At 40.9% G+C, this 27,510-nt stretch overlaps 1 protein-coding gene across 1 annotated transcript; it reads left to right on the top strand.

The window, feature by feature from the left end:
* Positions 1-3,331: 3,331 nt before the first annotated feature.
* On the top strand, positions 3,332-27,510 carry LOC119815276 (odorant-binding protein-like). The gene is made up of 8 exons (XM_042055149.1): positions 3,332-3,388; positions 3,807-3,946; positions 5,195-5,265; positions 6,651-6,761; positions 7,456-7,557; positions 7,896-8,005; positions 14,608-14,667; positions 27,457-27,510. Exons 1-8 carry the CDS (start codon positions 3,332-3,334, stop codon positions 27,508-27,510), a joined length of 705 nt encoding a protein of 234 aa, XP_041911083.1.

Genomic DNA, 27,510 nt, shown 5'->3' on the forward strand with positions numbered 1-27,510 from the left:
CAGGAAGTGCATTGTAAGCAATTTCCAAAACTCTAGAATTGACAGACATCTCATTGCCTGGACAGTGACCCAAAATTCCTCTGTACTGTTGGGGCATCCATCTTCAGCCTACAGGCCCATAGTATCCTGCAGACTTTTCCATGAAGCAGGAAGTTTCAAAGAGAGTTCCATCCATATTGGCAGTGTACCAGTTACTTACTTTTGTATATTGCAGAATGTCTCACAGACTCTTTCATGAAGCATGAATCCCCAAAAGATTGTCTCACCTTTAGGTAAGTTCAGCAGTCATTTCTCTGTGGATCCTGCAAGTCCAGTTCAGCAGTCCAGGCCAAAGCAGTTTCTTTTCCAAATGGCTAAGCAGTTCCATAAGGAGCCTCTTCGATGCCCATCTTCCTCTTGCAGTATATTATTATGGCCAGAAGGAGATATGTCTCAAGTCTTAAGTTTTTAAATACTTTAAATGCCATATTCTGAAGGTCTCTTAAAAATTTGAAGAATACCTATCTAACTTAAATATATCTTTATACATCTAGAAAATCTAACTACAATAACTTGTAAAATGGCTACAAGTGTGACTCTTATAGGTGATTATCTATTAATATATATTTATTAATTATACATCATATTTTTAAATGAGTTACACTATCACAATATCTTAATCAAGTGGAGAAATATACATATATATTATAACAGACTTTACCTTAAATTTGTATCAAGAAACAAAGGTCCATACCAATTCAAATTATTCATATCTATATCATATCACCCACTAAATGTAAATAAACAATTATAGACAATATTTGGGAATATGGGCATAGTTTTTCCATACTGCTTCCTGCTGATTGGGGACGCTGTTCATCAGGTTTTTTATGGTGTATCCTGTGTGCTAGGTTCATCTCAGTCACCAGTTTGGCAAAGTTATTTTTTGAGGGTGTTCATGGCGACCTTTCAGGGGGTCTTGGTCTATGAAACCACATTGGTCTGGAAGCAATCCACACGTTCTCATCTGTGACAACAAAAGAAGAACCACTTTCCCAAAACAACAGATCCTTAGACTTTAATTCTAAAATCAAGATACCTTTATGTTGGTTTAACTTAGCAGTTCATACAACGAAATGCCTCTCTGTACTTAGCTCCTTCCCAGTCAAAAAATTTAAAGATAACACAATAATATTCATAATCCAGACTCTCTGTGCATAGTCCCTCTTTACATGGTTTATTTTTCTTACTCCTTTTAATCTATGACTATCTGTAGTCGGTCACTTTATAGACTTTATACTTTTCTTTTAAGCATTAACTTTATTTTTATGACTCTCTGTACTCTCTTTCTTCACTCTCCCAAGTCTACATACATTTATCCAACACTGTGACTCATTTAGAGGTCTTTTTATCTGTATTTGTCTTTATTGCATATCTGTAAATATTTTCTGACCAGAAGCGCTTCCTAAAATGCCAAGCATTTCTTAAAAACTTAAGCTGCACCATAGTTAGGTCAAATATGGTAAATCACTGCTTGTTCCACACAGTCTAAAACTTAAGCTACGTTATTGCTATTGTATATATGGTACTGCCCGCTCACTATGCACAGTCCAGCATGGTGGAGCTGCTTGCATCTCTGAGTCTCACACACCATCCCCGTTCCAGGCACATAGCTAGTCCACATTGCAATCAAACAAGTTGCAACACACTGCTCACAAACCTAATCAAATGCTCTGTAGTGGGGCCTTCTGCCTGAAACAGCCAGAGGTCATGCTGGCAGAACAACCCAGAAAGCTGGCATTTCAAAATGGCAGAGCTTTTTTCCTGCTAAGGCTGAATCAGGAAAACCTCTCTTAAAGGATCTGCGGCGCACCGCCAGCAAACAGCAAGAAGCTGTGTTAAGCTGTGTATTTTATTTTTATCTAGAATTCATTTTCAAGCCCTCTCAGGTTTTATGTGGACTTAGTTGGCCACATGGGCGTCCATTGTCACAGGAGATCACTTGTTTGTCCTGCCCACCCTCCCCAAAATAACCACACAGCAACCGTTTTCATCAAATCACTACTTGGCCCATTAGCTCTAGCTTCTTTTTGGTTGACTCTTACATCTTAATTAAGATTCAGCACATCTACCCTCAGCTGTGGATTCATGGTGTCTCCATGATTTTTTCATTTTCCTAGCATTCAATTCTGTCTTCTCTACACACCTAAGTTATACTATATCAACAGGCCAAAGGGCTTTATTCATTAACAAAGCAAAGTAACAAACAGACAGAAGGACCTCCCACACCAGGACTGACTAATTTATTTTAATGGCATAGTTAGTAATCGTGGGTTGTCAGCCAAAAATGCCAAAGTGGTAGCTATAGGTTATTCCATGTGTCAGAGAGGGAAGCCCCAGAAGATAAACAAGTTCTGCCGAGTCCTGATATGCTTGGTTGTTCCTAGAAATGCATAACAAGATCTTATGGATAACCACAACACAGACCTTGGTTTTGATGTGTAAAGATGCCAACTGGGCAGGGAGTGTCCTTGTTGTTGGAAATGTAAGCATATTTTGAGCTTGAATGCAGAGCCCATTTGCACATTGTACAGTTTTTCTGAATGTCATTATTTTTATAGACTGTTTCACTTAATTTGTTTTCTTTTGATTAATGATATCTGTATGTATTGACAGTAGACATCTAGCAGCATTTTTTCTATGATTTATACAGTTAGTTTTTTGATATCTCTTGTAGCTTTGGCCATAGCTTTTGAATTCAGTCTACTGGAGGAATAAAGTAGTCAATATCTTGGAACACTTAAAGGTAGCACAAGCTATGTCAATACCTTTATAGGAAATCCTTGTGAATTTTAGCATCTTATCTTCTAATAGTGTGGTTGCTTTGGCTCATATAGCCCATCATGCATTTTTAAATTTATTTAACTGCACAGTATTATGTTTAGGTTCGGGATATATTTTAAAGCAGATGTCATGGTTTTAAATGATTCATGTATGACATACACATATGCATTGTGACCTTTACCCACCAGTATAGTTTTGAAGGCAAAAAGATTACTTAAATGTTCTCACAGGGATAGAGCTTTCTTTATGACAGGAATGCTCAATTAATCAACCCAACAGACCCTGACCTTTAGCCTAATCTTATTAGTTTAAGGATATGAGATCATATGCCACAAAGCAGGGTCAAAGTAGAAATGCTGGACAGATGCAGGTTGTTGTGGTGCAGAACCATTGGTTGTTGCCATGAAACTCCCTCTAACTAACTGCATAAAAAGCTATGTCAGTTCAGCTCCTTCACAGCCAATATCCTATTTTGAGCATCTGCAGAAGAGCAAAGGCAGGCACCACCATGGTAAAGTTTCTACTGCTGGCTTTGGCATTTGGTCTGACTCATGCTCATACTGAGGTAAATTCATTTGGTCTGTGAATAGGTTTAGTGTTCTTCAGTAGCTTACTTCTGTGGATGTGTTGTCTAATTCAGTTTGTCCATGCAAGTCCATATTCATAAAATGACCTTTCTGACTTTCACTCAGTTACCAGCCAGATTTCTCAAAGACGAAACAAATGAACTCAGAAAACAAAGGGTTAAATGTGCAGACCATAGGAGACCAAAATATGAGTAGTTCCAAAAAGTCTAATGTTTAAAATGCTATGTAAATTGAGTTATCTTATTACCCTTTATTAATCTTCACCTCTAGAAGCATAACTTTGAACTAATAAACTGTTATTGATGTATATTTTTAATTATTTTACATATTTCCAAATATTGGGATCACAGATGTTAGTATCAATTCACATTCCAATTGCATTTGTTGTTTGTTCAGCCTGAAGGAAAGTGGCTTACCATTGCCATCGCTTCTGACAATGTGGACAGGATAGCGGAAGGAGGACCTATGAGAGTCTACTTTCGAGAAATTACTTGTAATGAGGAATGTAATCAAATGGAAATGACGTTTTATGTCAAGTAAGCTAATTGTCAATGGTGTAACCTGAGCAGACTGTCTATGTTCCACAGATTTTTATGTTGTTAAATTTACAGGAGAATGTTCTGTTTCTAATCATGATACTGAAAATCTCATCCTCAGAAATGTGATTATCTTATTCCATGATGGGTAGATCTGGGTACCACATAAAAGTTAGAATCTGTCTCCAATTCTGTGAGTATTTTCTGAGACTCCTTGTGGCAAGAGGCCTGTGGCTGAATTTTATGCTCTAATATTAGAATCATGAGACTCTAAGTATCTCACTTCTAGTAAGTCAAAAGGTAGGTGTGAACATTTGGATCAAAGTCATGCATGTTATATTATTTAGTCATAGTGCCATAAAAATTCTTCCACACACAGGTCAGAAAAATCTAATTTCCAAATTCATGTCTGGTGTTTTAAATCTTTCTCTCTCTATATTGTTTTATTGGTTAATGAATAAAGAATAAATACCTTTTCTTTGATAGGGCAAAGTAGAGCTAGGTGGGGGAAAACTAAGCTGACTGCTGGGGAAAGAGGTCAGAGTGAAAAAGATGCCGCGCAGCCGCCAGTGGGGAACACATAAGTCGCAAGATGGAACCTTACCAGTAGGCCACAAGCCTTGTGGTAAAATGTAAATTACTGAATGGGTTAATTCTACATGTAAAAGCTAGCTAGCAACATGCTTAAGTGATTGGCCAAGCAATGATTTACATAATATTGTTTCTGTCTGAGCTGCTGGGAACATGTCTCTGATGCTCTAGTTCAAAATCTTTCTGACATTCAGATGACAATGTTCAATGAAAGAGTGCATAGGACTGTAAGAACTTAAAATACTTAGAACCATTAATTTGTTCTAGTCACAGTCATAATTATAGGTTAAACATAAAAGCATTTAAAACAAATTCATAAAATGTTGTGTACAAATTATTGTTGGTATAGAAAGGGAGAATTAACATATTGAAAATCATACTCAGTGAATACAGACATTTGGACAGGGAAGAAAATAGAGTCTTCATAACACTTTAAAAAATGCCACAAATAAAATAATTTATATGTATGATAACAAACAGAATGGTATTTTCTAAACAAGAATTATGAAAAGTAAGGTAAACAGATATTTGTCTCCTCTAGCTCTGAATGCTATTCATAGATATTAAAGTATCTCAAGTTCTTTAAAACCTGAAGATATTTGATATGAAATCACAGGATAAATACAATAAACCATAATTCCTCTGTTTGATTTTCAGTGCTAATAACCAATGTTCACTGACCAAAGTCACTGCGTATAAGCAGGAAGATGGCAACTATAGAACCCAGTGTGAGTATGGGATCTGGGTGCCTCCTGTACAAACTAAAGCATTGTGGGTGAGCATGTACCTGTTGACACCTCAGCCACCCATAGGTACATGGACCTAGAACAATTCTGGTTACTGGGAAAGTTATCAATTCTTCCAACCAACTGAGATATTCTAACAAAATGTCTCCAAATCGTTTCCTGCATGAAAATTTGTTTCTAGATAATATTCAGTGTCCTTTCTTTCATAGAGTATCTCAGATTGCTACTGGACAGGCCTGCCACTCCCTAAGGTCTCTCTGGGGCCTCAAACATCTTTGCAAACTTCATGATTTAGACTATCAAGTACTTATATTATAGGGATTATCTATCATCCTGGATTCATATAGAATTTAAATTAACAGTGCTATTTTAAAGTTTCCTTTTCTTATATTTTGTAAAAATCATAACATTCAGATCATTGGATGATAAAGTTCACTTTTGAAAAGCAGTTAGGGGAAAATCTGTTTAAGAATTTCAAACTGACTATCTCAGTTTGAAAAGCAATTGCTAAAACAATAGCAACACTGTTCAACTGAATTATACACACCATAAATTTTCATTGATTTTAAATGAAGAGTAGGCACATTCTTTTGGCAAAAAAATACTTTTCTAACCTTACATGGATATGAAAATTAGTCACAAAATAGAAAATGACCAAATACTTAAACCCATTTATTTTCCTGTGAACCATTTTATCATTCAATCAGTGTCTGTAAGTGGAAATATTATACACACACAGAGACACACACACAGACACACATTCATGCACACACAACAGAAAGAGAGAAAGATAGTGAGAGAGACAGAGAGAAAGGAGGCATACGCACACAGAAACATACAAAGAAAGATTGACTCACAAACAATATGAATGTCTGGTAAATTTAAAATATTCATTCTTACATTTTACATCTATAATTTACAAGAAGAAAACTGGTTTGCACATTTCTAATGAGTATAGTCTCTTTTTGCATATGTAGCCATTTGCTCACCAGGACTTATTATGGTATGACACCAAATTTTAACTTTCAGGAAATTGGCAAGTGGCCTTTTGGATCTGGTTGACATGGGAAGGAATAACCAGAAGAGTGATCCCACAGATATTGACACAAATAATTCAGACAAAGAGGAAAGTGTGTGTACCTAGGATGCACTCAGGTTTAAAGAGTGGAACTGATTGGTCACCACGTTATGACGGGATAGGTAAAATGAATGACTACAAGAATACCTTTGCCCACGTGTGTCATGAGATAGTGAATCAGAGATGACTGCTAGAGTCAGGACCAATCTTAATGTTTTGTCAACAGGTGACGTCAAACAAAGTAGAAAAAATGAATGACACTGAGTTTTGAAATGTGTCTTTATTGCAGTTGAAGGTGATCATGTATTTAAAGCTGTGTTTGCAACAGAAGACAACATAGTCCTTGCTGGTGATAATGTTGATAGAGCCAGCCGGAAAACAAAATTGGTTTTTGTTCTTGGTAAGAATTGATAGTGGGTTCTCTGAAACATTAGTGAAAATATAACCCTGTAAATGAGAATTAAGTCAGATTCACCCACCAAATACAGTATCATGGTATTTCCAGACCCCTGTCCATTAAATGACAGTCTGTTTGTTTTGTGGACCAAATTCACATTATATTCCAATTCACGTAGCATGGGCATTGAAGACTAGGGGAAATGGAGGAAGGCTATTGGAAGAGTTTGTTTTCATGTTTCCTTACTGGAAAGAATAGAGTAAATATTATTTTCCCAAAATTCAGACCATTTTGAGTGTCATTTGATCAAGTGTGTGCTAAATTAAAACACCAATTCTAAAGTATAGATTCAGGAGAAATGTGAAGGTTCCATTGACAGACTTCATGACTCTCCAGTGTTATGTTTTGAAAGTGGATAGGACTGTGATGAGTGAATTCTCTAGAGAAGGTGCTTTTTAAAATTTTTTGATGCATCATGAGACCCTGAAAAGTGATGTCATACCAACATTTAAACTTTGTTTAAAGTGTCCGTGGAACTTGTGAAAATTTTTATTGCCTGTATTGACTCACCAAGTGTAAATGAATTTGGAGCAGTTGGGATTTTTACTGTATATTGTGGTGGGATAATAAGGACACATTGTAAATTCTCCAGAATTCTACTGAATATGTCTCTGACATTGTCATTCATGCAATGTAGGAAAAGGTCAACCCTTGACTCCTGAGCAACGTGAGAAACTTGAGGCGTATGTTGAGGAACATGGCATTCCACCAGAAAACATTCGAGAAGTTGTGGCTACAGGTAACCTTAATGAATATTTTTATCCATAGCATATATACATATATATATACATATATGTGTGTATATATGTGTATGTAGAACACTGTGTTTCATAAATACATGTATATATACATACTGAGTCTTTCTGCCTTCCTGTCTATGTATCTATCTATGTATCTATCTATGTATCTATGTATTTATCTATCTATCTATTTATCTATCTATCTATCTATCTATCTATCTATCTATCTATCTATCTATCTATCTATCTATAAACAATGTATCTTTCTATATAGTCAGTAAGATCCCTGAATCAGATTATATCTAGCCATATGCTATCTTTCAGTTGTTATTTCCAGCAACAATACTTGGGGAGTTGTTCTCATATTCGTATGAGAATATTTCTGTCAATCCTTACCCCATTTATGATCTCTTACAGATACTTGTCCTAAATAACAACCTTCTGGAGGTGAGTAGAAGCAGGAGCCATGCCTAATCATCTTCATATTTGGTTGGATTTGTTCATATTACATAAAAAATTAGAGATTAGTATGTGACCAACAGAAAAAAATGAATGTAAAATCTAGACAGGTTATTATTTTTCTTTTAAAACTGAGAATCTTACTGTGACAAAAATGAAGGTTAGCATATTTTTATTTATAAAACAGTTTGAAGGATATTTATCTATCTTACTCAGAATTGCTAAATTTTCCAATTTATATTCCATCAAAAAACTGTTTCATGACATTTGAAAAATCTTAGTTATTTATGATTGTGGCCTATGATTTGTCACAGATAAGGTACTCTCAGGTTTTTAGTATATTCCTTGAAATCTCTCAATATAAATTCGCATGTAAGACGAAAAATGTCATTACTTCCTGTCAACAGTGCTCCTATAGATCCAAAGCACAAGATATTGGTGATTTCTACATGTACATGTTCATGTACAATCCCTTCTCTACACTCTATATTTAATTTTGTACTCATACATTCACAAGGATGAAAACTTTCTTGTCTGGTCAACCATGTTTAATTTTTACTTTTATGTCTACACAGATGACAACAAGATGAGAATTATGCATCATATCCTCTTAACCATGGAATCAGTATCACATTTCACCATTTCTTTCTAAATGAATTTTCTTCTTGCCTGTGAAGTCAGGATACAACATTCCAAATTTCTGACTTACCTTTTTTCTCTTCTTATGATCTATGAACTCTTTTTTTGAATGATTAAATAAAATGTTTCAAGAAGCAATAAAAACTTTGTGAAAATAATCTCATTTAAAAAACACATAAACATTCACTAGCTAATTAAAATCACCACTCTGTTGTAACAAATGATATCTGTATTACTAAAACTTATTGTAATAATTGGAAACTTTACAGTTACTGGAGAGCCACGGGCAAGAACTCTGCAGAAGTGAATTGTATGATGTGTTCTTATTTACCTTCAGCTGAAAATTAGTTATTTGCAGATAAATGGTCATAACCCTTTAAAATATTTTACATAACAAACTCTTTGTTTCTGCCTCCATGTTACACATTATGTAAAACAAAGGATGAACTATGTTTTCAATAGTTCATATGAGGAGATTATCTCTTGTAAATTGACTGGCTCCATATCTGGCAGAGGCAGGTATATCTCTGGGTGTTCGAGGCCAGACTGGATCCAAGAACAGGCTCTAAAGCAACAGAGAAACCCTACCTAGAAAAAAAAACAAAATCAAATAAACAACAAAACATAAATTAAACAAAAGAGAAAAAGAAGAAATGTTGATTTGAAGATAGAAAATAAGAAGAAGAAAAAATGTAACCCAGAGGACAGCCTGGTGTATAAAAGTGAGTTCCAGGACAGCCAGGGCTATTACATAAAATTGCCTGAACACAAATCAGCAATTTCCCAACTCAAACAAGGATGTTTACAGGAAAGGCAACAGCTATGCCATCAAAGAAGTCCAGTGGAGCTGTAGGCACACCCTTCACACCCTTTGAAACTTCTCTGTTGCGAGGTCACAGAGTTAGGAAAGGATCTTGATCTTGAACTTTCCTTAATGGTAAATCTGTGTGTGTATCACACTCAAGCCAGGGGCCCTCAGAACTCATTGAAGCCAAAACAGAACTCTAGAATAAGGGAGACAGAGAAGGGGGGAGGGATGATTCCCTCAAGAAAATGAAAGCAAATCCCTACACAAACCCTGGCACACAGTAAAATCAGTCCTATGAGGAAATTTGTAGCTCTAATTGCCCACTTTTTAAAAAGACTTCTAACCGGGTAGTAGTGGTGCATGCCTTTAATTCCAGCTCTTGGCCTGGTCTCCAAGAGCTAGTTCCAGTACTGACTCAAAAACTAGAGAGGGGTGCGCCCACCCATTGGGACTGCAGGGCTGATGTAATGGGAGCTCACCAAGGCCAGCTGGACTGGGACTGATGGAGCATGTGATCAAACCAGACTGAACATGGCTGACAATGGGGGCTGACTGAGAAGCCAAGGACAATGGCACTGGGTTTTGATTCTACTGCATGTACTGGCTTTGTGGGAGCCTAGTCTGTTTGGATGCTCACCTTCCTAGAACTGGATGGAGGGGGAGAGGACCTTGGACTTCCCACAGGGCAGGGAATCCTGACTGCTCTTTGGACTGGAGAGAGATGGGGAAGGGGGATGGGGGGAGGGGGAGGGAAATGGAGGAGGGGAGGAAGTGAAAATTTGTAATAATAAATAAATAAAATCCCAGCACTTGGGAGGCAGAGGCAGACGGATCTCTGAGTTCGAGGCCAGCTTGGTCTACAAGAGCTAGTTCCAGGACAGGCTCTAGAAACTACAGGGAAACCCTGTCTCAAAAAATAAAATAAATAAATAAGTAAATAAATAAATAAACAGGAAAAAACTAGAGAGAAACCCTGTCTCAAAAAAATCATAATGAATAAACTATTACATAAATCAATAGATACATGTGTAGATGGAAAAATAGATGGATGGATAGATAGATAGATGATAGATAGATGTATAGATAGATAGATAGATGATAGATAGATAGATAGATGATAGATAGATGTATAGATAGATAGATAGATGATAGATAGATAGATGATAGATAGATGGATAGATAGAGGGATAGACAGCCATCCAGCCAGACAGAGAGACAGAGAGATGATAAAACATCTCTCTGATCTCCAAAATATACAAAGAACTCAAGAAATTGGTAATCTAAAGAACAAATAATCCAATTTAAAAAATGGAGTACAGACCTAAACAGAGAACTCTCAACAGAGGAATCTAAAATGGATGAAATGTTCAACATCCTTAATTATCAGAGAAATGTAAATCAAACAACTCTGAGATTCCATCTTACACCTGTAAGAATGGCCAAGATCAAAAACACTGATGACAACTTATGCTGGAGAGGATGTGGGGAAAAGGGACACTTCTGCATTGCTGGTGGGAATGCAAGCTGGTACAGCCCCTTTGGATGTCAGTGTGGAGATTTTTCAGAAAATTAGGAAACAACCTTCCTCAAGACCCAGCAATGCCACTTTTTGGTATATATCCAAAGGATGCTAAATTGAGCCACAAAAACATGTGCTCAACTATTTTCACAGCAGAATTGTTTGTCATAGCCAGAACCTGGAAACAACCTAAATGCCCTTCAACCAAAGAATGGATAAGGAAAATGTGGTACATTTACACAATGGAGTACTACACAGCAGAAAAGAATAATGACATCTCGAATTTTACAGGCAAATGAATGGAGCTAGGAAATGTCATTTTGAGGAAAGTAACACAAACCCAGAAAGACAATTATCACATGTTCTCACAAAAGAGGTTTTAAATATAAAGCAAAGAAAATCAACTCACAAATCACAATCCCAGAGAACCTAGACAACAATGAGGACCCTAAGAGAGACATACATAGATCTAATCATCTACATGGGTTGTAGAAAAAGACAAGATGTCCTGAGTAAATTTGGAGCATGGGGACCTTGGGAGAGAGTTGAAGGGGAGGAGAGAGGCAGGAAAGAGAGCAGAGAAAAATGTAGAGCTTGAGAAAAATCAATAAAAAATAAATAAAAGAAACAAATGAAGCAAGATGGTGGTAGCGCACGCCTTTTATCCCAGCACTCAGGAGGCAGAGGTAGGCGGATCTCTGTGAGTTTGAGGCCAGCCTGGTCTAAATGATCTAGTTCCAGGACAGGGTTCAAAGCCAGAGAGAAGAAATTTTTGTAATTTACTTAACTTCATTATACGTGCAATGGTGTGAGGGTGTCAGATCACCCAGGAACTGGATTTACAATCACTTATGCGCTACCCTGTGGGTGCTGGGAATTGAACCGAGAAATCCCTCCTGAAAATTGAACTCAGGACCTCTGGAAGAAGAACCAGTTCTCTAAAACGCCGAGCTATTTCTCCAGCCCTTGTTTGTTTCTTTACTTTAGGAAAAAGAATAATGTATTTATTTAATGCATGAACACTCTATCTGCATGCACTCCCTTTCACCAGAAAAGTGCACTAGATCCCCACCCTGTGGTTTCTGGAAATTTCAGAAATTCCATCTCTGCAGTTCTGATACTTTCCTTGTCTGAGAAGAGGACCACGGTCACCATGGGACATGAATAACATTAAAAATCAAAGTCCCCTGTCAGTATTTCTTCACCAAATGCATGACAGTCCTGTATGAGACCACCATGTAGCATGGTTTTATTTTATCTCTTTGTTTTGTTTTGTTTTGTTTTTTGTGATTTCTGACTCTCTTGTACATTGAATTTAACTTCAGATTTTATTTGTTTTTCTCAGTGTGCCCATATCTGTCCCTATGTGTGTGTGTCTGTGTGTGTGTGTGTGTGTATGTATGTGCGGAGGAATCACAATTCAAAACACTTTAGTGAAGGCTAAATGTCTTTGCAGACAAGACAGCATGGGTGTTGATTTCACCAAATGGAAATTTTAGAAGGCTGCCTCCGGTAACCACCATGAGTGCTGACCTCAGCAAGATGGTTTAGACATCATGAGCTATACTTTCAAGGTCCATTTTGTTCTCTGTCTCCTAGCCTCTAGAGGACCATGATTTGAATTCAGTGTCTCCAGATTCTCCAGATTGTGACAATATACTATATGTGCAAAGAAAGATATCATAAGCCTTTAACTTCCTGTCTAGGGTGAGAGGGTTCAAAAAAAAAGAAAAGAAATGTGGAAGACAGACTGAAAAAAAATATCAAGAAAAACAGAGATTCCCATAAGGAACGGGACAAAGTAGAGATCTAGAATGAAAGGGAGAGGAAGAGGGAGAGGGAGAGGGAGGGAGAGGGAGAGAGAGAGAATTCCCTGAAGCAAATGAAAATATAACCCTACAGAACACATGGCACACAGTGTACTCAGTCCTCTGAGAAAATTTATAGGTCTCATTGCCCACCATTGGAAAAAATCTATCTGGCTAATGGTGGCAGCACATTTCTTTATTTTCAGTTCTCGGCCCTCAGAGATCAGGAGAGGCAGAGGCAGGAAAATTGCTGTCAGTTTGAGGCTACCTTGTTCTGCAGTGTGAGTTTCAGGACAGGCAAAGTGACAGACACAGAGAAACCCTGTCTTGGAAAAAAAAGTGTGTTTTGTACAGGCCTTTAATTCCAGCACTAGGAGGCAGAGGCAGAGAAAGCTGGGTCTCTGAGTCTGAGGCCAGTCTTGTCTACAGAGTGAGTTCCAGTGCAAACAAGGACACACAGGGAACTCCTACGTAGGAAAACCACAAATAAACAAATAAACAAATAATAATAATAACAATGAAAATCTAAGAGCTCAAAGAGTGTCTCTGACCGATCAGTGAAAGGACTATGTGGGCCAAGGTGCTGCCACAATTATGGCTTGGTGAGAGGGAGGGACCAAGGGACTGAGGGAGGGAGGGAGGGAGGGAGGAAGGGAGGGAGGGAGGGAGGGCAGTTCCTGCCATCTGAGTCCCCTTTCAAAGACATTTCACCATAGCAACCACTTGCCTGCTTGGGTTCTCTTGGGGTTCTCTTTCTGTAGTTTTGTTTGTACAACCCCAACCCCTACTTCTCATAATAAATACCGAGTCAGACAAAATTAAAACAGCTGTGGAAAAATATGAAAAATCCCTACTTGGATATCTCTTCCAGCCCCCAAAACAAAAGCAACAATAAAAACAACAGACAGGGCTGGAGAGGTGGCTCAGAGGTTAAGAGCATTGCCTGCTCTTCCAGAGGTCCTGAGTTCAATTCCCAGCAACCACATGGTGGCTCACAACCATCTGTAATGAGATCTGGTGCCCTCTCCTGGCCTGCAGGCACACACAGACAGAATATTGTGTACATAATAAATAAATAAAGCCGGGCGGCGGTGGTACACGCCTTTAATCCCAGCACTCGGGAGGCAGAGGCAGGTGGATCTCTGTGAGTTCGAGACCAGCCTGGTCTACAAGAGCTAGTTCCAGGACAGGCTCCAAAGCTACAGAGAAACTCTGTCTCGAAAAAAAATTAAATAAATAAATATTAAATTAATATTAAATAAACAAATGTTTAAATAAATAAACACTTGAATATTTAAATAAATATTAAATTAATATTAAATATTAAACAAATATTTAAAAAACAACAACAGATATATGCATTATCTAAGCAGACCAATCAAGTTGTAGCCTCACCCTTTAATGGTTCAGCAGGGAGTTCTAGCTGTTGGGAAGGGCTGGTGACCTTGAACTTTACTAGTCTGTAAAATCTGGACTCTCACTCCCACCAGGTGCCCTCAGGGGACAGGAGTGGAGGCCAGGGCCCCTGCAACAGGAGATCATCCACAGGCTCTTAGGGTTCCTGGGCCTGCTTAGAGAAAGACATGAGACATGAGACACAGAGAAAATTAAAACAGCCATGGAATAATATGAAAAATTCCCACTTGGATATCATTTCCAGGAATACTGACAAAGTGAGTTGTTTGGAAGGTTTTCACTTCAGACAGAAAATAATAAAAATGTCATTTTATTGATTTCTTGTAGAGGGTCTGTTTCCCACCAGGATGGTAGGCACTTGCTGTGTTGTTGAAGATGATCTCCTGATCCTTATTTCTAGTTCCTGAGTGCTGCTGGCAGGACAGACATGGGCTCACCATACACTCAAGTTTTTGATGCAGTATGGAGAGCCTGGAGCCCAAAGGACAAGGCTTCAGCTTCCCCTGCCCCTCTGACATAATCCAGATAAATAATGATTACCCAGCAGCAGAAGTATGGAATGAGCTTCTCAGACCCTTTCCAGCTCCTGAGTAGCGGGGCACTGGGGTTACAGCAGACATGGCAGAAGATGCAACTAGGCCATGGCTCCCTTCTCAAGCACCAACTGGACCCCAGCACCGCCTTCCTTTGTTCTTTTGTTTCTCGTTTTCTTTCTTTCTTTTTTTTTTTGTATGTAATCTATTTGTTTTTTTATTTTTTTCTCATGGTTTATTTTTTTTTATATTTAAAAATTTCCATCTCCTTCCTTCCTCCTCCCCCCTCCCTCCCCTCCTCCTCCCCCCTCCCTCCCCTCCTCCTCCCCTTCCCTCCCCTCCTTCTCCCCCTTCCCTCCCCTCCCCTCCACCCATACCTCCCCTCCCTCCCTCTCAAGGCCAAGGAGCCATCAGGGTTCCCCACTCTATGCTAAGACCAAGGTCCTCCCAACTCCCCCCAGGTCCAGGAAGGTGATCGACCAAGCTGAGAAGGCTCCCACCGAGCCCGTCCATGAAGAACAATCAGAGCCCAGAGCCATTGTCCTTTGCTTCTCAGTCAGCCCCCGCTGTTGGCCACACTCAGAGAGACGGGTTTGGTCGCATGATCCATCAGTCCCATTCCAACTGGACTTGGTGATCTCCCATTAGTTCTGTCCCACCGTCTCCATGAGTGAACGCACCCCTCTCGTTCCTGACTTTCTCCCTCATGTTCTCGCTCCTTCTACTCCTCATCGGGACTTTGGGAGCTCAGTCCAGTGCTCCAATGTGGGGCTCAGTCACCTTCCCCATCTGTCGCCAGCTGGAGGTTCCCTCACGATCCTGACTTTCTTTCTCATGTTCTCTCTCCTTCTGCTCCTCATCAGGACCTTGGGAGCTCAGTCCGGTGCTCCAATGTGGGGCTCTGTCATTTTCTTCATCTATCGTCAGGTGGAGGTTCTATGGTGATATGCAAGAAATTCATCAGTATGGCTATAGGAACTGGCCTTTTCAGGCTCCCTCTCCTCAGCTGCCCAAGGAACTAACTGGGGGCGTCTCCCTGGAAACCTGGGAACCCCTCTAGGGTCAAGTCTCTTGACAACCCTCAGGTAGCTCCTTAAATTAAGATATATGCTTCCCTGCTCTCATATCCACCCTTCCTATATCCCAAGCACCCCATTCCTCCGAGCTCCCCCCATTCTCCCCTTCACACTTTTCTCTCCCCATCTTCCCTTGGCCCAGTCTTGCCCAACCCTCAAGTTCCCAATTTTGCCTGGCGATCGTGTCTACTTCCAATATCCAGGAGGATTACTATATCTTTTTTTGGGAGTTCACCTTCTTATTATCTTCTCAAGGATACCAAATTTATAGGCTCGATGTCCTTTAATTATGGCTAGAAACCGATTATGAGTGAGTACATCCCATGTTCATCTTTTTGGGTCTGGGTTACCTCACTCAGAATAGTGTTTTCTATTTCCATCCATTTGCCTGCAAAATTCAAGATGTCATTGCTTTTTACCGCTGAGTAGTATTCTAGCATGTATATATTCCACAGTTTCTTCATCCATTCTTCCACTGAAGGGCATCTAGGCTGTCTCCAGGATCTGGCTATTACAAATAATGCTGCTATGAACATAGATGAGCATATGCTTTTGTTGTATGATTGGGCATCTCTTGGGTAGATTCCCAATAGTGGAATTGCTGGGTCCTGGGGTAGGTTGATCCCGAATTTCCTGAGAAACCGCCACACTGCTTTCCAAAGTGGTTGCACAAGTTTGCATTCCCACCAGCAATGGATGAGTGTGCCCCTTACCCCACAACCTCTCCAGCAAAGGTTATTATTGGTGTTTTGGATTTTAGCCAATCTGACAGGTGTATGATGATATCTCAAAGTTGTTTTGATTTGCATTTCCCTGATAGCTAGGGAGGCTGAGCATGACCTTAAGTGTCTTTTGGCCATTCGAACTTCTTCTGTTGAGAATTCTCTGTTCAGTTCAGCGCCCCATTTTTTTTTTATTTTTTTTATATTTAAAAATTTCCATCTCCTTCCCTCCTCCTCCCCCCTCCCTCCCCTCCTTCTCCCCCTTCTCTCCCCTCCTTCTCCCCCTTCCCTCCCCTCCCCTCCACCCATACCTCCCCTCCCTCCCTCTCAAGGCCAAGGAGCCATCAGGGTTCCCCACTCTATGCTAAGACCAAGGTCCTCCCAACTCCCCCCAGGTCCAGGAAGGTGATCGACCAAGCTGAGAAGGCTCCCACAGAGCCCGTCCATGAAGAACAATCAGAGCCCAGAGCCATTGTCCTTTGCTTCTCAGTCAGCCCCCGCTGTTGGCCACACTCAGAGAGACGGGTTTGGTCGCATGATCCATCAGTCCATTCCAACTGGAGTTGGTGATCTCCCATTAGTTCTGTCCCACCATTTCCATGAGTGAACGCACCCCTCTCGTTCCTGACTTTCTCCCTCATGTTCTCGCTCCTTCTGCTCCTCATCGGGACCTTGGGAGTTCAGTCCAGTGCTCCAATGTGGGGCTCAGTCATCTTCCCCATCTGTCGCCAGCTGGAGGTTCCCTCACGGTCCTGACTTTCTTTCTCATGTTCTCTCTCCTTCTGCTCCTCATCAGGACCTTGGGAGCTCAGTCCGGTGCTCCAATGTGGGGCTCTGTCATTTTCTTCATCTATCGTCAGGTGGAGATTCTATGGTGATATGCAAGAAATTCATCAGTATGGCTATAGGAACTGGCCTTTTCAGGCTCCCTCTCCTCAGCTGCCCAAGGAACTAACTGGGGGCGTCTCCCTGGAAACCTGGGAACCCCTCTAGGGTCAAGTCTCTTGACAACCCTCAGGTAGCTCCTTAAATTAAGATATATGCTTCCCTGCTCTCATATCCACCCTTCCTATATCCCAAGCACCCCATTCCTCCGAGCTCCCCCCGCTCTCCCCTTCACACTTTTCTCTCCCCATCTTCCCTTGGCCCAGTCTTGCCCAACCCTCAAGTTCCCAATTTTGCCTGACGATCGTGTCTACTTCCAATATCCAGGAGGATTACTATATCTTTTTTGGGAGTTCACCTTCTTATTATCTTCTCAAGGATCCCAAACTTATAGGCTCGATGTCCTTTAATCATGGCTAGAAACCGAATATGAGTGAGTACATCCCATGTTCATCTTTATGGGTCTGGGTTACCTCACTCAGAATAGTGTTTTCTATTTCCATCCATTTGCCTGCAAAATTCAAGATGTCATTGTTTTTTACCGCTGAGTAGTATTCTAGCATGTATATATTCCACAGTTTCTTCATCCATTCTTCCACTGAAGGGCATCTAGGCTGTCTCCAGGATCTGGCTATTACAAATAATGCTGCTATGAACATAGATGAGCATATGCTTTTGTTGTATGATTGGGCATCTCTTGGGTAGATTCCCAATAGTGGAATTGCTGGGTCCTGGGGTAGGTTGATCCCGAATTTCCTGAGAAACCGCCACACTGCTTTCCAAAGTGGTTGCACAAGTGTGCATTCCCACCAGCAATGGATGAGTGTACCCCTTACCCCACAACCTCTCCAGCAAAGGTTATTATTGGTGTTTTGGATTTTAGCCAATCTGACAGGTGTAAGATGATATCTCAAAGTTGTTTTGATTTGCATTTCCCTGATAGCTAGGGAGGTAGAGCATGACCTTAAGTGTCTTTTGGCCATTCGAACTTCTTCTGTTCAGAATTCTCTGTTCAGTTCAGCGCCCCATTTTTTAATTGGGTTAATTGGCATTTTACCGTCTAGTCTCTTGAGTTCCTTATATATTTTAGAGATCAGACCTTTGTCAGTTGCAGGGTTGGTGAAGATCTTTTCCCAGTCAGTAGGCTGCCTTTGTGTCTTAGTGACAATGTCCTTTGCTTTACAGAAGCTGCTCAACTTCAGGAGGTCCCATTTATTCAATGTTGCCCTTAAAGTCTGTTCAGCTGGGGTTATGCATAGGAAACGGTTCCCTGTGCCCATTTGTTGTAGAGTACTTCCCACTTTCTCCTCTATCAAGCTCAATGTGTTCAAATTAATATTGAGGTCTTTAATCCATTTGGACTTGAGTTTTGTGCATGGTGATAGATATGGATCTACTTTCATTCTTCTACAGGTTGACATCCAGTTATGCCAGCACCATTTGTTGAAGATGCCCTCTTTCTTCCATTGTGTACTTTTGGCTCCTTTATCAAAAATCAGGTGTTCATAGGTTTGTGGGTTAATATCCGGGTCTTCTATACGATTCCATTGGTCAACTTCTCTGTTTTTATGCCAATACCAAGCTGTTTTCAATACTGTAGCTTTGTAATAGAGTTTGAAGTCAGGGATGGTAATGCCTCCAGAAGTACCTTTATTGTATAAGATTTTTTTGGCTATCCTGGGTTTCTTGTTTTTCCATATAAAGTTGATTATTGTCCTCTCAATCTCTGTGAAGAATTTTAATGGGACCTTGATTGGGATTGCATTGAATCTATAGATTGCTTTTGGTAGAATTGCCATTTTTACTATGTTGATCCTCCCAATCCACGAGCAGGGGAGATCCTTCCATTTTCTGGTATCCTCTTCAATTTCTTTCTTCAAAGACTTAAAGTTCTTGTCAAATAAATCCTTCACTTCCTTGGTTAGCGATACTCCCAGATATCTTATGCTATTTGTGGCTATTGTGAAAGGTGATACTTCTCTGATTACCCTCTCTGCTTCCTTATCCTTTGTGTATAAAAAGGCGACTGATTTTTTGGAGTTGATCTTGTATCCTGCCACGTTACTGAAGGAGTTTATCAGCTGTAGGAGTTCTTTGGTGGAGTTTTTGGGGTCGCTTATGTATACTATCATATCATCTGCAAATAATGAAAGTTTAACTTCTTCCTTTCCAAATTGAATCCCCTTGATTCCCTTATGTTGTCTTATTGCTATTGCTAGAACTTCAAGCACTATATTAAAGAGATGAGGAGAGAGTGGACAGCCTTGTCGTGTTCCTGAATTTAGTGGGATAGCCTTGAGTTTCTCTCCGTTTAATTTGATGTTAGCTGTCGGCTTGCTGTAAATAGCTTTTATTATATTTAGGAATGACCCTTGTATCCCTAATCTCTCCAAGACCTTTATCATAAAAGGGTGCTGAATTTTGTCAAATGCTTTTTCAGCATCTAATGAGATGACCATATGGTTTTTTTCCTTCAGTTTGTTTATATGATGGATTACATTAATAGATTTTCGTATGTTGAACCAGCCCTGCATCTCTGGGATGAAGCCTACTTGATCGTAATGGATAATTTTTCTAATGTGTTCTTGGATTCGGTTTGCCAGTATTTTATTGAGGATTTTTGCGTCAATGTTCATGAGTGAGATTGGCCTGTAATTCTCTTTCTTGGTTGAGTCTTTGTGTGGTTTAGGTATCAGGGTAACTGTAGCCTCATAGAAGGAATTTGGCAGTGACTCTTGTGTTTCTATATTATGAAATACCTTAAGGAGTATAGGTATTAGGTCTTCTTGGAAGTTCTGGTAGAATTCCGCATTGAAACCATCTGGTCCTGGACTCTTTTTGGTGGGGAGGTTTCTGATAACAGTTTCTAATTCTTCGCGACTAACAGGACGATTTAGAGCATTTACCTGGTCCTGGTTTAACTTTGGTATATGGTATTTATCTAAAAAACTGTCCATTTCTTTTACATTTTCCAATTTTGTGGCATACAGGCTTTTGTAGTAAGATCTAATGATTTTCTGAATTTCCTCTGTGTCTGTGGTTATGTCCCCCTTTTCATTTCTGATCTTGTTAATTTGCGTGTTCTCCCTCTGCCATTTGATTAGTTTGGCTAAGGGTTTGTCAATCTTGTTGATTTTCTCCAGGAACCAGCTTCTTGTTTCATTGATTCTTTGGATTGTTTTCTGTGTTTCTGTTTTGTTGATTTCTGCCCTCAATTTGATTATTTCCATTCTTCTACTTCTCCTAGGTGAGTCTGCTTCTTTTTTTTTCAGAGCTTTCAGGTGTGCTGTTAAGTCACCAATGAGCGCTTTCTCCGTTTTCTTTAAGTGGGCACCTAGTGCTATGAACTTTCCTCTTAGCACTGCTTTCATTGTGTCCCATAGGTTTGAGTATGTTGTGTCTTTGTTTTCATTAAATTCAAGAAAGACTTTAATTTCTTTCTTTATTTCTTCCTTGACCCAGGTGTGGGTCAGTAGTTGACTGTTCAGTTTCCATGAGTTTGTGGGTTTTCTGGGGGTAGCATTGTTGTTGAATTCTAATTTTAATCCATGGTGATCCGATAAGACACAGGTGGTTACTAATATTTTTTTGTAACTGTGGAAGTTTGCTTTGTTACCAAGTATATGGTAAATTTTCGAAAAGGTTCCATGAGCCGCAGAGAAGAAGGTATATTCTTTCCTATTTGGGTGGAATGTTCTATAGATGTCTGTTAAGTCCATTTGGTTCATTACCTCCATTAAGTCTTTCAATTCTCTGTTAGGTTTCTGTCTGATTGACCTGTCCATTGGTGAGAGAGGAGTGTTGAAGTCTCCAACTATTAGTTTGTGTGGTTTGATGGCTGCCTTGAGTTCTAGAAGTGTTTCTTTTACATAAGTGGGAGCTTTTATATTAGGGGCATAGATATTCAGGATTGAGACTTCATTCTGATGGATTTTTCCTGTTATGAGTATAAAGTGTCCCTTTCCATCTCTTCTGATTGATTTTAGTTTGAAGTCAACTTTGTTGGAAATTAGTATGGCCACACCTGCTTGTTTCTTAGGGCCATTTGCTTGATAAACCTTTTCCCAACCCTTTACTCTGAGTAGATGTCTGTCTTTGTGGTTGAGGTGTGTTTCTTGTAAACAGCAAAATGTTGGATTCTGTTTTCGTATCCAGTCTCTTAGCCTGTGCCTTTTTATAGGTGAATTGAGTCCATTGATATTAAGTGATATTAATGACCAGTGGTTGTTAACTTCAGTCATTTTTAGTAGTAGAGTTTGTGTGTTTCCCTTCTTCTAGTTGTGCTGGTGAAGGGTCGCTAGATGCCTGAGTTATTGTGGGCGTTGTTGGACTCCTTGGTTTGTGATTTTCCTTCTATTACTTTCTGCAAGGCTGGATTTGTGGCTGCGTATTGTTTAAATCTGTTTTTGTCCTGGAATATCTTGTTTTCTCCATCAATGGTGAATGCAAGCTTTGCTGGGTATAGTAGTCTAGGCTTGCATCCATGTTCCCTTAGTGTCTGTAGCACATCTATCCAAGCTCTTCTGGCTTTCATGGTTTCCATTGAGAAATCAGGTGTAATTCTGATAGGTTTCCCTTTATATGTTACTTGGCCTTTTTCCTTTGCAGCTCTTAATATCTGTTCTTTATTCTGTATGTTTTGTGTTTTGATTATTATATGGCATGGGGATGCTTTCTTTTGATCCAGTCTATTTGGTGTTCTGTAGGCTTCTTGTACCTTCATAGGAACATCCTTCTTTAGGTTGGGGAAGTTTTCTTCTATAATTTTGTTGAATATGTTTTCTGGGCCTTTGAGTTGTAATTCTTCTCCTTCTTCTACCCCAATTATTCTTAGGTTTGGTCTTTTCATGGTGTCCCAGATTTCCTGAATGTTTTGTGTTAAGAATTTGTTAGATTTGTTTAGTTCTTTAATCTGTGAGTTTATTTCCTCTATTGTATCTTCAGAGTCCGAGATTCTTTCTTCCATCTCTTGTATTCGGTTGGAAATACTTGTCTCTGAAGTTTCTGTTCGTTTACTCAGAGTTTCCATTTCCAGTCGTCCCTCAGATTGTGTTTTCTTCAATACCTCCATTTCATTTATCAGGTCTTATACTGTTTCCCTTACCTGTTTGATTGCTTTTTCTTGTTTTTCTTGGGTATCTTTGAGAGATTTATTTATTTCGTCTGCCTTTTTGTTTGTCATCTCCATTTCTTTATGGCAGTTTTTTACCTCCTGTTTAAGGTCCTCTATTATTTTCATAAAGTACTGTTTAATGTCGGTTTCTTCTATGTCTTCTGGGGTAGGGTGTTCAATTCTTGTTGTTTCGGGATGTCTGGCTTGTGGTGATGTCATGTTGCCTTTCATGTTGTTGGAGGAGCTCCTGCATTGGCGCCTGCCCATCTCTTCCTTCAAAAGGAGCGCGGAGGTGTTTGGTGTCCTGGAGGCCAGGGTCTGACTCCTCTGGGTGGATGGTCAGAGAACAGGAGCAGGACACCTGAGAACACTAGGGAAAGCTTGGGAGACACACAGGGAAGGGAGAAACTGACACAAGCCTGCAGAGGGAAGTGGGGATAGGGGGTCTGTGCTCTCTTCCAGGGCAGGTTGCCCCAGGGTCCGCATTCACTCACCAGTTCAGATGGAATGTCAGGGCACAGGATCAGGGATTCCAGTCAGCCCAGGGTCGCAGCCCAGACAAAAGGGCCAAGGTGGGGGCAGGGCGGGATGGAATACCCCACAGCGAACCTGGCAGCACAATCTGAAGGAGCCCGCACCCCTCCACAGGAATCCTCAGACCTGCCTGGAGGCCAGAGTCTGACCCCTTTGGGTGGATGGCCTTAGAACTGGAGCAGGACACCCCGAAGAATGATGGATCCTCTGGCAGACTGTCAGGTCCCCTTGCAGGCCAAGCAACTCTCAGACAAAGGCCTACCTTGCCCTGGGCAGTCAAATGAAGGAGGGGACCTCCCACTGGCCTGGGTGCACTCAATTCCAGGTCCCCAGAGCCCAAACAGGCTGAGCTGTGGGATTTTGTGGCCCCAAAGACGGGAGGATGAGGCAGGGGGAGGGGGGGAGGATTCTGGGTGCAAGCTGGGAAGGGACAGGGAGAGAGAGGCAGTATCCGGGGAGAGTAACCCCTGCAGGAAGAGCAGGAAGTGTGCTGGTGGCAGGGGGAGTTGTGGAGAGTCGGTGGTCCCTCTCCGGGCAGCTGCGCGGTTCGGGCACTCACTCCTCACTCACCCCAAAGAATGATGGATCCTCCTGCCGACTGTCAGGTCCCCTTGCAGGCCAAGCAGCTCTCAGACAAAGGCCTACCTTGCTCCGGGCAGTCAAATGAAGGGGGGGACCTCCCACCGGCCTGGGTGCACTCAATTCCAGGTCCCCAGAGCCCAAACAGGCTGAGCTGTGGGATTTTGTGGCCCCAAAGACAGGAGGATGAGGCAGGGGGAGGGGGGGAGGATTCTGGGTGCAAGCTGGGAAGGGACAGGGCTCGTTTTCTTTCTTTTTATCTGTCTTTCTTTTCTTTTTTTCTTTTTTGGTTCAACGTGTATACATTTTTGTTATTTGGTACAGGGGCTTTTTTTATTTAATATTTTAAAAATTTCCATCTCCTCCCCTCCTCCTCCCCATTCCCTCCCCTCCCCTCTGCCCATACCCCCCTCCCTCCCTCTCCAGGCCAAGGAGCCAACAGGGTTCCCTACCCTATGTTAAGTCCAAGGTCCTCCCAACTCCCGCCAGGTCCAGGAAGGTGAGCAACCAAGCTGACAAGGCCCACACAGAGCCCATCCATGCCATAGAGTCCAAGCCCATCGCCATTGTCCTTGGCTTCTCAGTCAGCCTCCACCGTCGGCCACATTCAGAGAGTCCGGTTTGGTCTCATGTTCCATCAGTCCCATTCCAACTGGAGTTGGTGATCTCCCGTTAGTTCTGTCCCACCATCTCCATGGGTGAACGCACTCCTCACGGTCCTGACTTCCTTTCTCATGTTCTCTCTCCTTCTGCTCCTCATCAGGACCTTGCGAGCTCAGTCCGGTGCTCCAATGTGGGGCTCTGTCTCTATCTCCATCCAATGCCAGGTGGAGGTTCTATGGTGATATGCAAGAAATTCATCAGTATGGCTATAGAAACTGGCCTTTTCCGGCTCCCTCTCCTCAGCTGCCCAAGGAACTAGCTGGGGGCATCTCCCTGGAAACCCAGGAACCCCTCTAGAGTGAAGTCTCTTGACAACCCTCAGATGGCTCCCTTAATTAGGATATATGCTTCCCTGCTCCCATATCCACCCTTCCTATATTCCAACCATCCCATTCCCCCAAGCTCTCCCCATTCTCCCCTTCACGCTTTTCTCTCCCCATCTCCCCTTGGCCCCATCCCACCCCACCCCCAAGTTCCCAATTTTTGCCCGGCAATCTTGTCTGCTTCCAATATCCAGGAGGATAACTATATGTTTTTCTTTGGGTTCACCTTCTTATTATCTTCTCAAGGATCACAAATTATAGGCTCGATGTCCTTTAATTATGGCTAGAAACTGATTATGAGTGAGTACATCCCATGTTCATCTTTTTGGGTCTGGGTAACCTCACTCAGAATAGTGTGTTCTATTTGCATCCATTTGCAAGCAAAATTCAAGATGTCATTGTTTTTTTACCACTGAGTAGTACTCTAATATGTATATATTCCACAGTTTCTTCATCCATTCTTCCACTGAAGGGCATCTAGGTTGTTTCCAGGTTCTGGCTATTACAAATAATGTTGCTATAAACATAGTTGAACAAATGTTTTTGTAGTATGATTGGGCATCTCTTGGGTAAATTCCCAAGAGTGGAATTGCTGGGTCCTGGGGTAGGTTGATCCCGAATTTCCTGAGAAACTGCCACACTGCTTTCCAAAGTGGTTGCACAAGTGTTCATTCCCACCAGCAATGGATGAGTGTACCCCTTACCCCACAACCTCTCCAGCAAAGGCTATCACTGGTGTTTTTGATTTTAGCCAATCTGACAGGGTACAGGAGCTTCTTTATACAACCTGGGAATTCACTACCTAGACCAGACCTGCCTCCAATTCAAAGAGATGATAGAATAAAAGGTGTGTACCGCAAAACTCAGCTTTGTTTTTAGTATTTTGTTCTATTAATTTCTTGTGCATTTAGTTTAATTTCTTTTTTTTTTTTTTTTTTTTTTTTTTTGGTTTTTCGAGACAGGGTTTCCCTGCATAACAGTCCTAGCTGTTCTGGAACTAGCTCTTGTAGACCATCCTGACCTCAAACTCGCAGGGATTCACCGGACTCTGCCTTTCCACCATTTTCAGCTTCTATTTAAATCTCTCGGTGTGCCCCATGTTGTGGGAGAGACAGGGAAGGTGTCATATTTCAAAACATTTTCATAACTGCACTTAGCACTGGACTTTTTTACATTGTATTTTACTTTTATTTGAGACAGTGTTTCCAGTTATGTATCACTTAGTTCAATTTCAATTTTTAAAGACTTTTTAATGATTTATTTAACTTTATTTTATGTGTAATGGTACGAAGGTGTCAGATCACCCAGAAACTGGATTTACAATCACTATGAGCTGCCGCATGTGGTTGCTGGGGAATTGAATCCAATTTCTCAGGAAGAGCCTCTGAGCTATATCTCCAGGCTCTTAATATAAAAGTTTATTTATGTGTCTCTGGGTATGCCTGTGTGTGTTTGGTGTGTGTGTGTGTGTGTGTGTATGGGTGGCGTAGCTTTTGACCTCAGCAGATGAAGGCATTCAAGAGCACTGGCTCCATATCTGGCAGAAACAGGATCTCTGGGAGTTTTAGGCCAGCCTGGTCTACAAGAAAAGAGATAGTCCCAAGAACAGCCTCCAAAGCAACAGAGAAACCCTGTCTCATAAAGCAAAATACAAAAACAAATAAAAATAAATAAAATGAAACAGAGAGAGAGAGAGAGAGAGAGAGAGAGAGAGAGAGAGAGAGAGGTGGATTTACAGATAAGAAATAAGAAAAAATGTCACCAAGAAGACAGCCTTGTCTATAAAGTGAGTTCAAGGGCTTTTCACAGAGAAACCGTGCCTCAAAAAATAATAAAAGAAGAAAAGAAAGGAAGGAAGAAAGAAAGAAAATGCAATTGTTTTCTTTTTGTCTTTGTTAATCTCAGGTCATTTATTTTAATTTTAGTTTTTCTTTTAAGATTGCATTTTCAGTAGCAGTGTTCAGAAAGTATACACCTTTAATTCCAGCACTTGGCCTGGTCTCCAAGAGCTAGATTCAAAAACTAGAGAGAAACACTGTTGCAAAAAACAAAAAAGAATAAACTATTACATGGATCAGTAGATGCATAAGTAGATGGAAGAATAGATGGATAGATAGACAGATGATAGATAGACAGATGATACATAGATAGATAGACAGATGATATATATATATAGATAGATATAGATATAGATATAGATAGATAGATAGATAGATAGACAGACAGACAGACAGATAAACACACAGACCCACATGCCATCTTCTGTTTTCTGAAGGTACCAGGCACTCTCAAGGGGTCACAGAAGAAGGTGGGCAGGCAGCAACTCAGGCAGTGTATGTGTGTGATATCAAACAGGTCTATATGTGTTGCCCTCGTCTTTTACGATAGGGCAATGGCACTATTAAATTGGGGTAGGTCTCAGGATCACAAGAACCGAAATCTCTGCTGTACTCCCTGTCACCAGAAGAGGGCACTAGATCCCCACCATGTGGCTTTTGGAACTTCCCGAAATTCCATCTCTCCAGTTCTGATTCTTTCACTGTTCTTCCTGCATGCCTGCATTTAGTGAGACAGTGGGCACCGTTCCTCCCTGCTCCTCTGTGTGTCTGTCACATCCTGGGTAGCCAGAGTGCCCGCCGCCTATGCCTGAGATGTAGCCGGCAGCCCTGGGGCTGGGGAAAGGGAGACAGTGGGTCCCCTGGAGAGCCTTGGGCAAAGGCTCTGTAGATTCCCTGCAGGAGGGGGAAAGGGAAGGTCAACCACACAGTCCTGCCTGGCTTTTGCTTTTCTTTGCTTTGTTTTTGTTTTGTTTTGTTTTCAGGTGCAATCTGCTCAGGACCCGCAGCAAATTCATAACAGCTGTGATCAGGTGTGA

This window comes from Arvicola amphibius, chromosome 5, assembly GCF_903992535.2.
Source record: "Arvicola amphibius chromosome 5, mArvAmp1.2, whole genome shotgun sequence".
NCBI lineage: Eukaryota > Metazoa > Chordata > Mammalia > Rodentia > Cricetidae > Arvicola > Arvicola amphibius.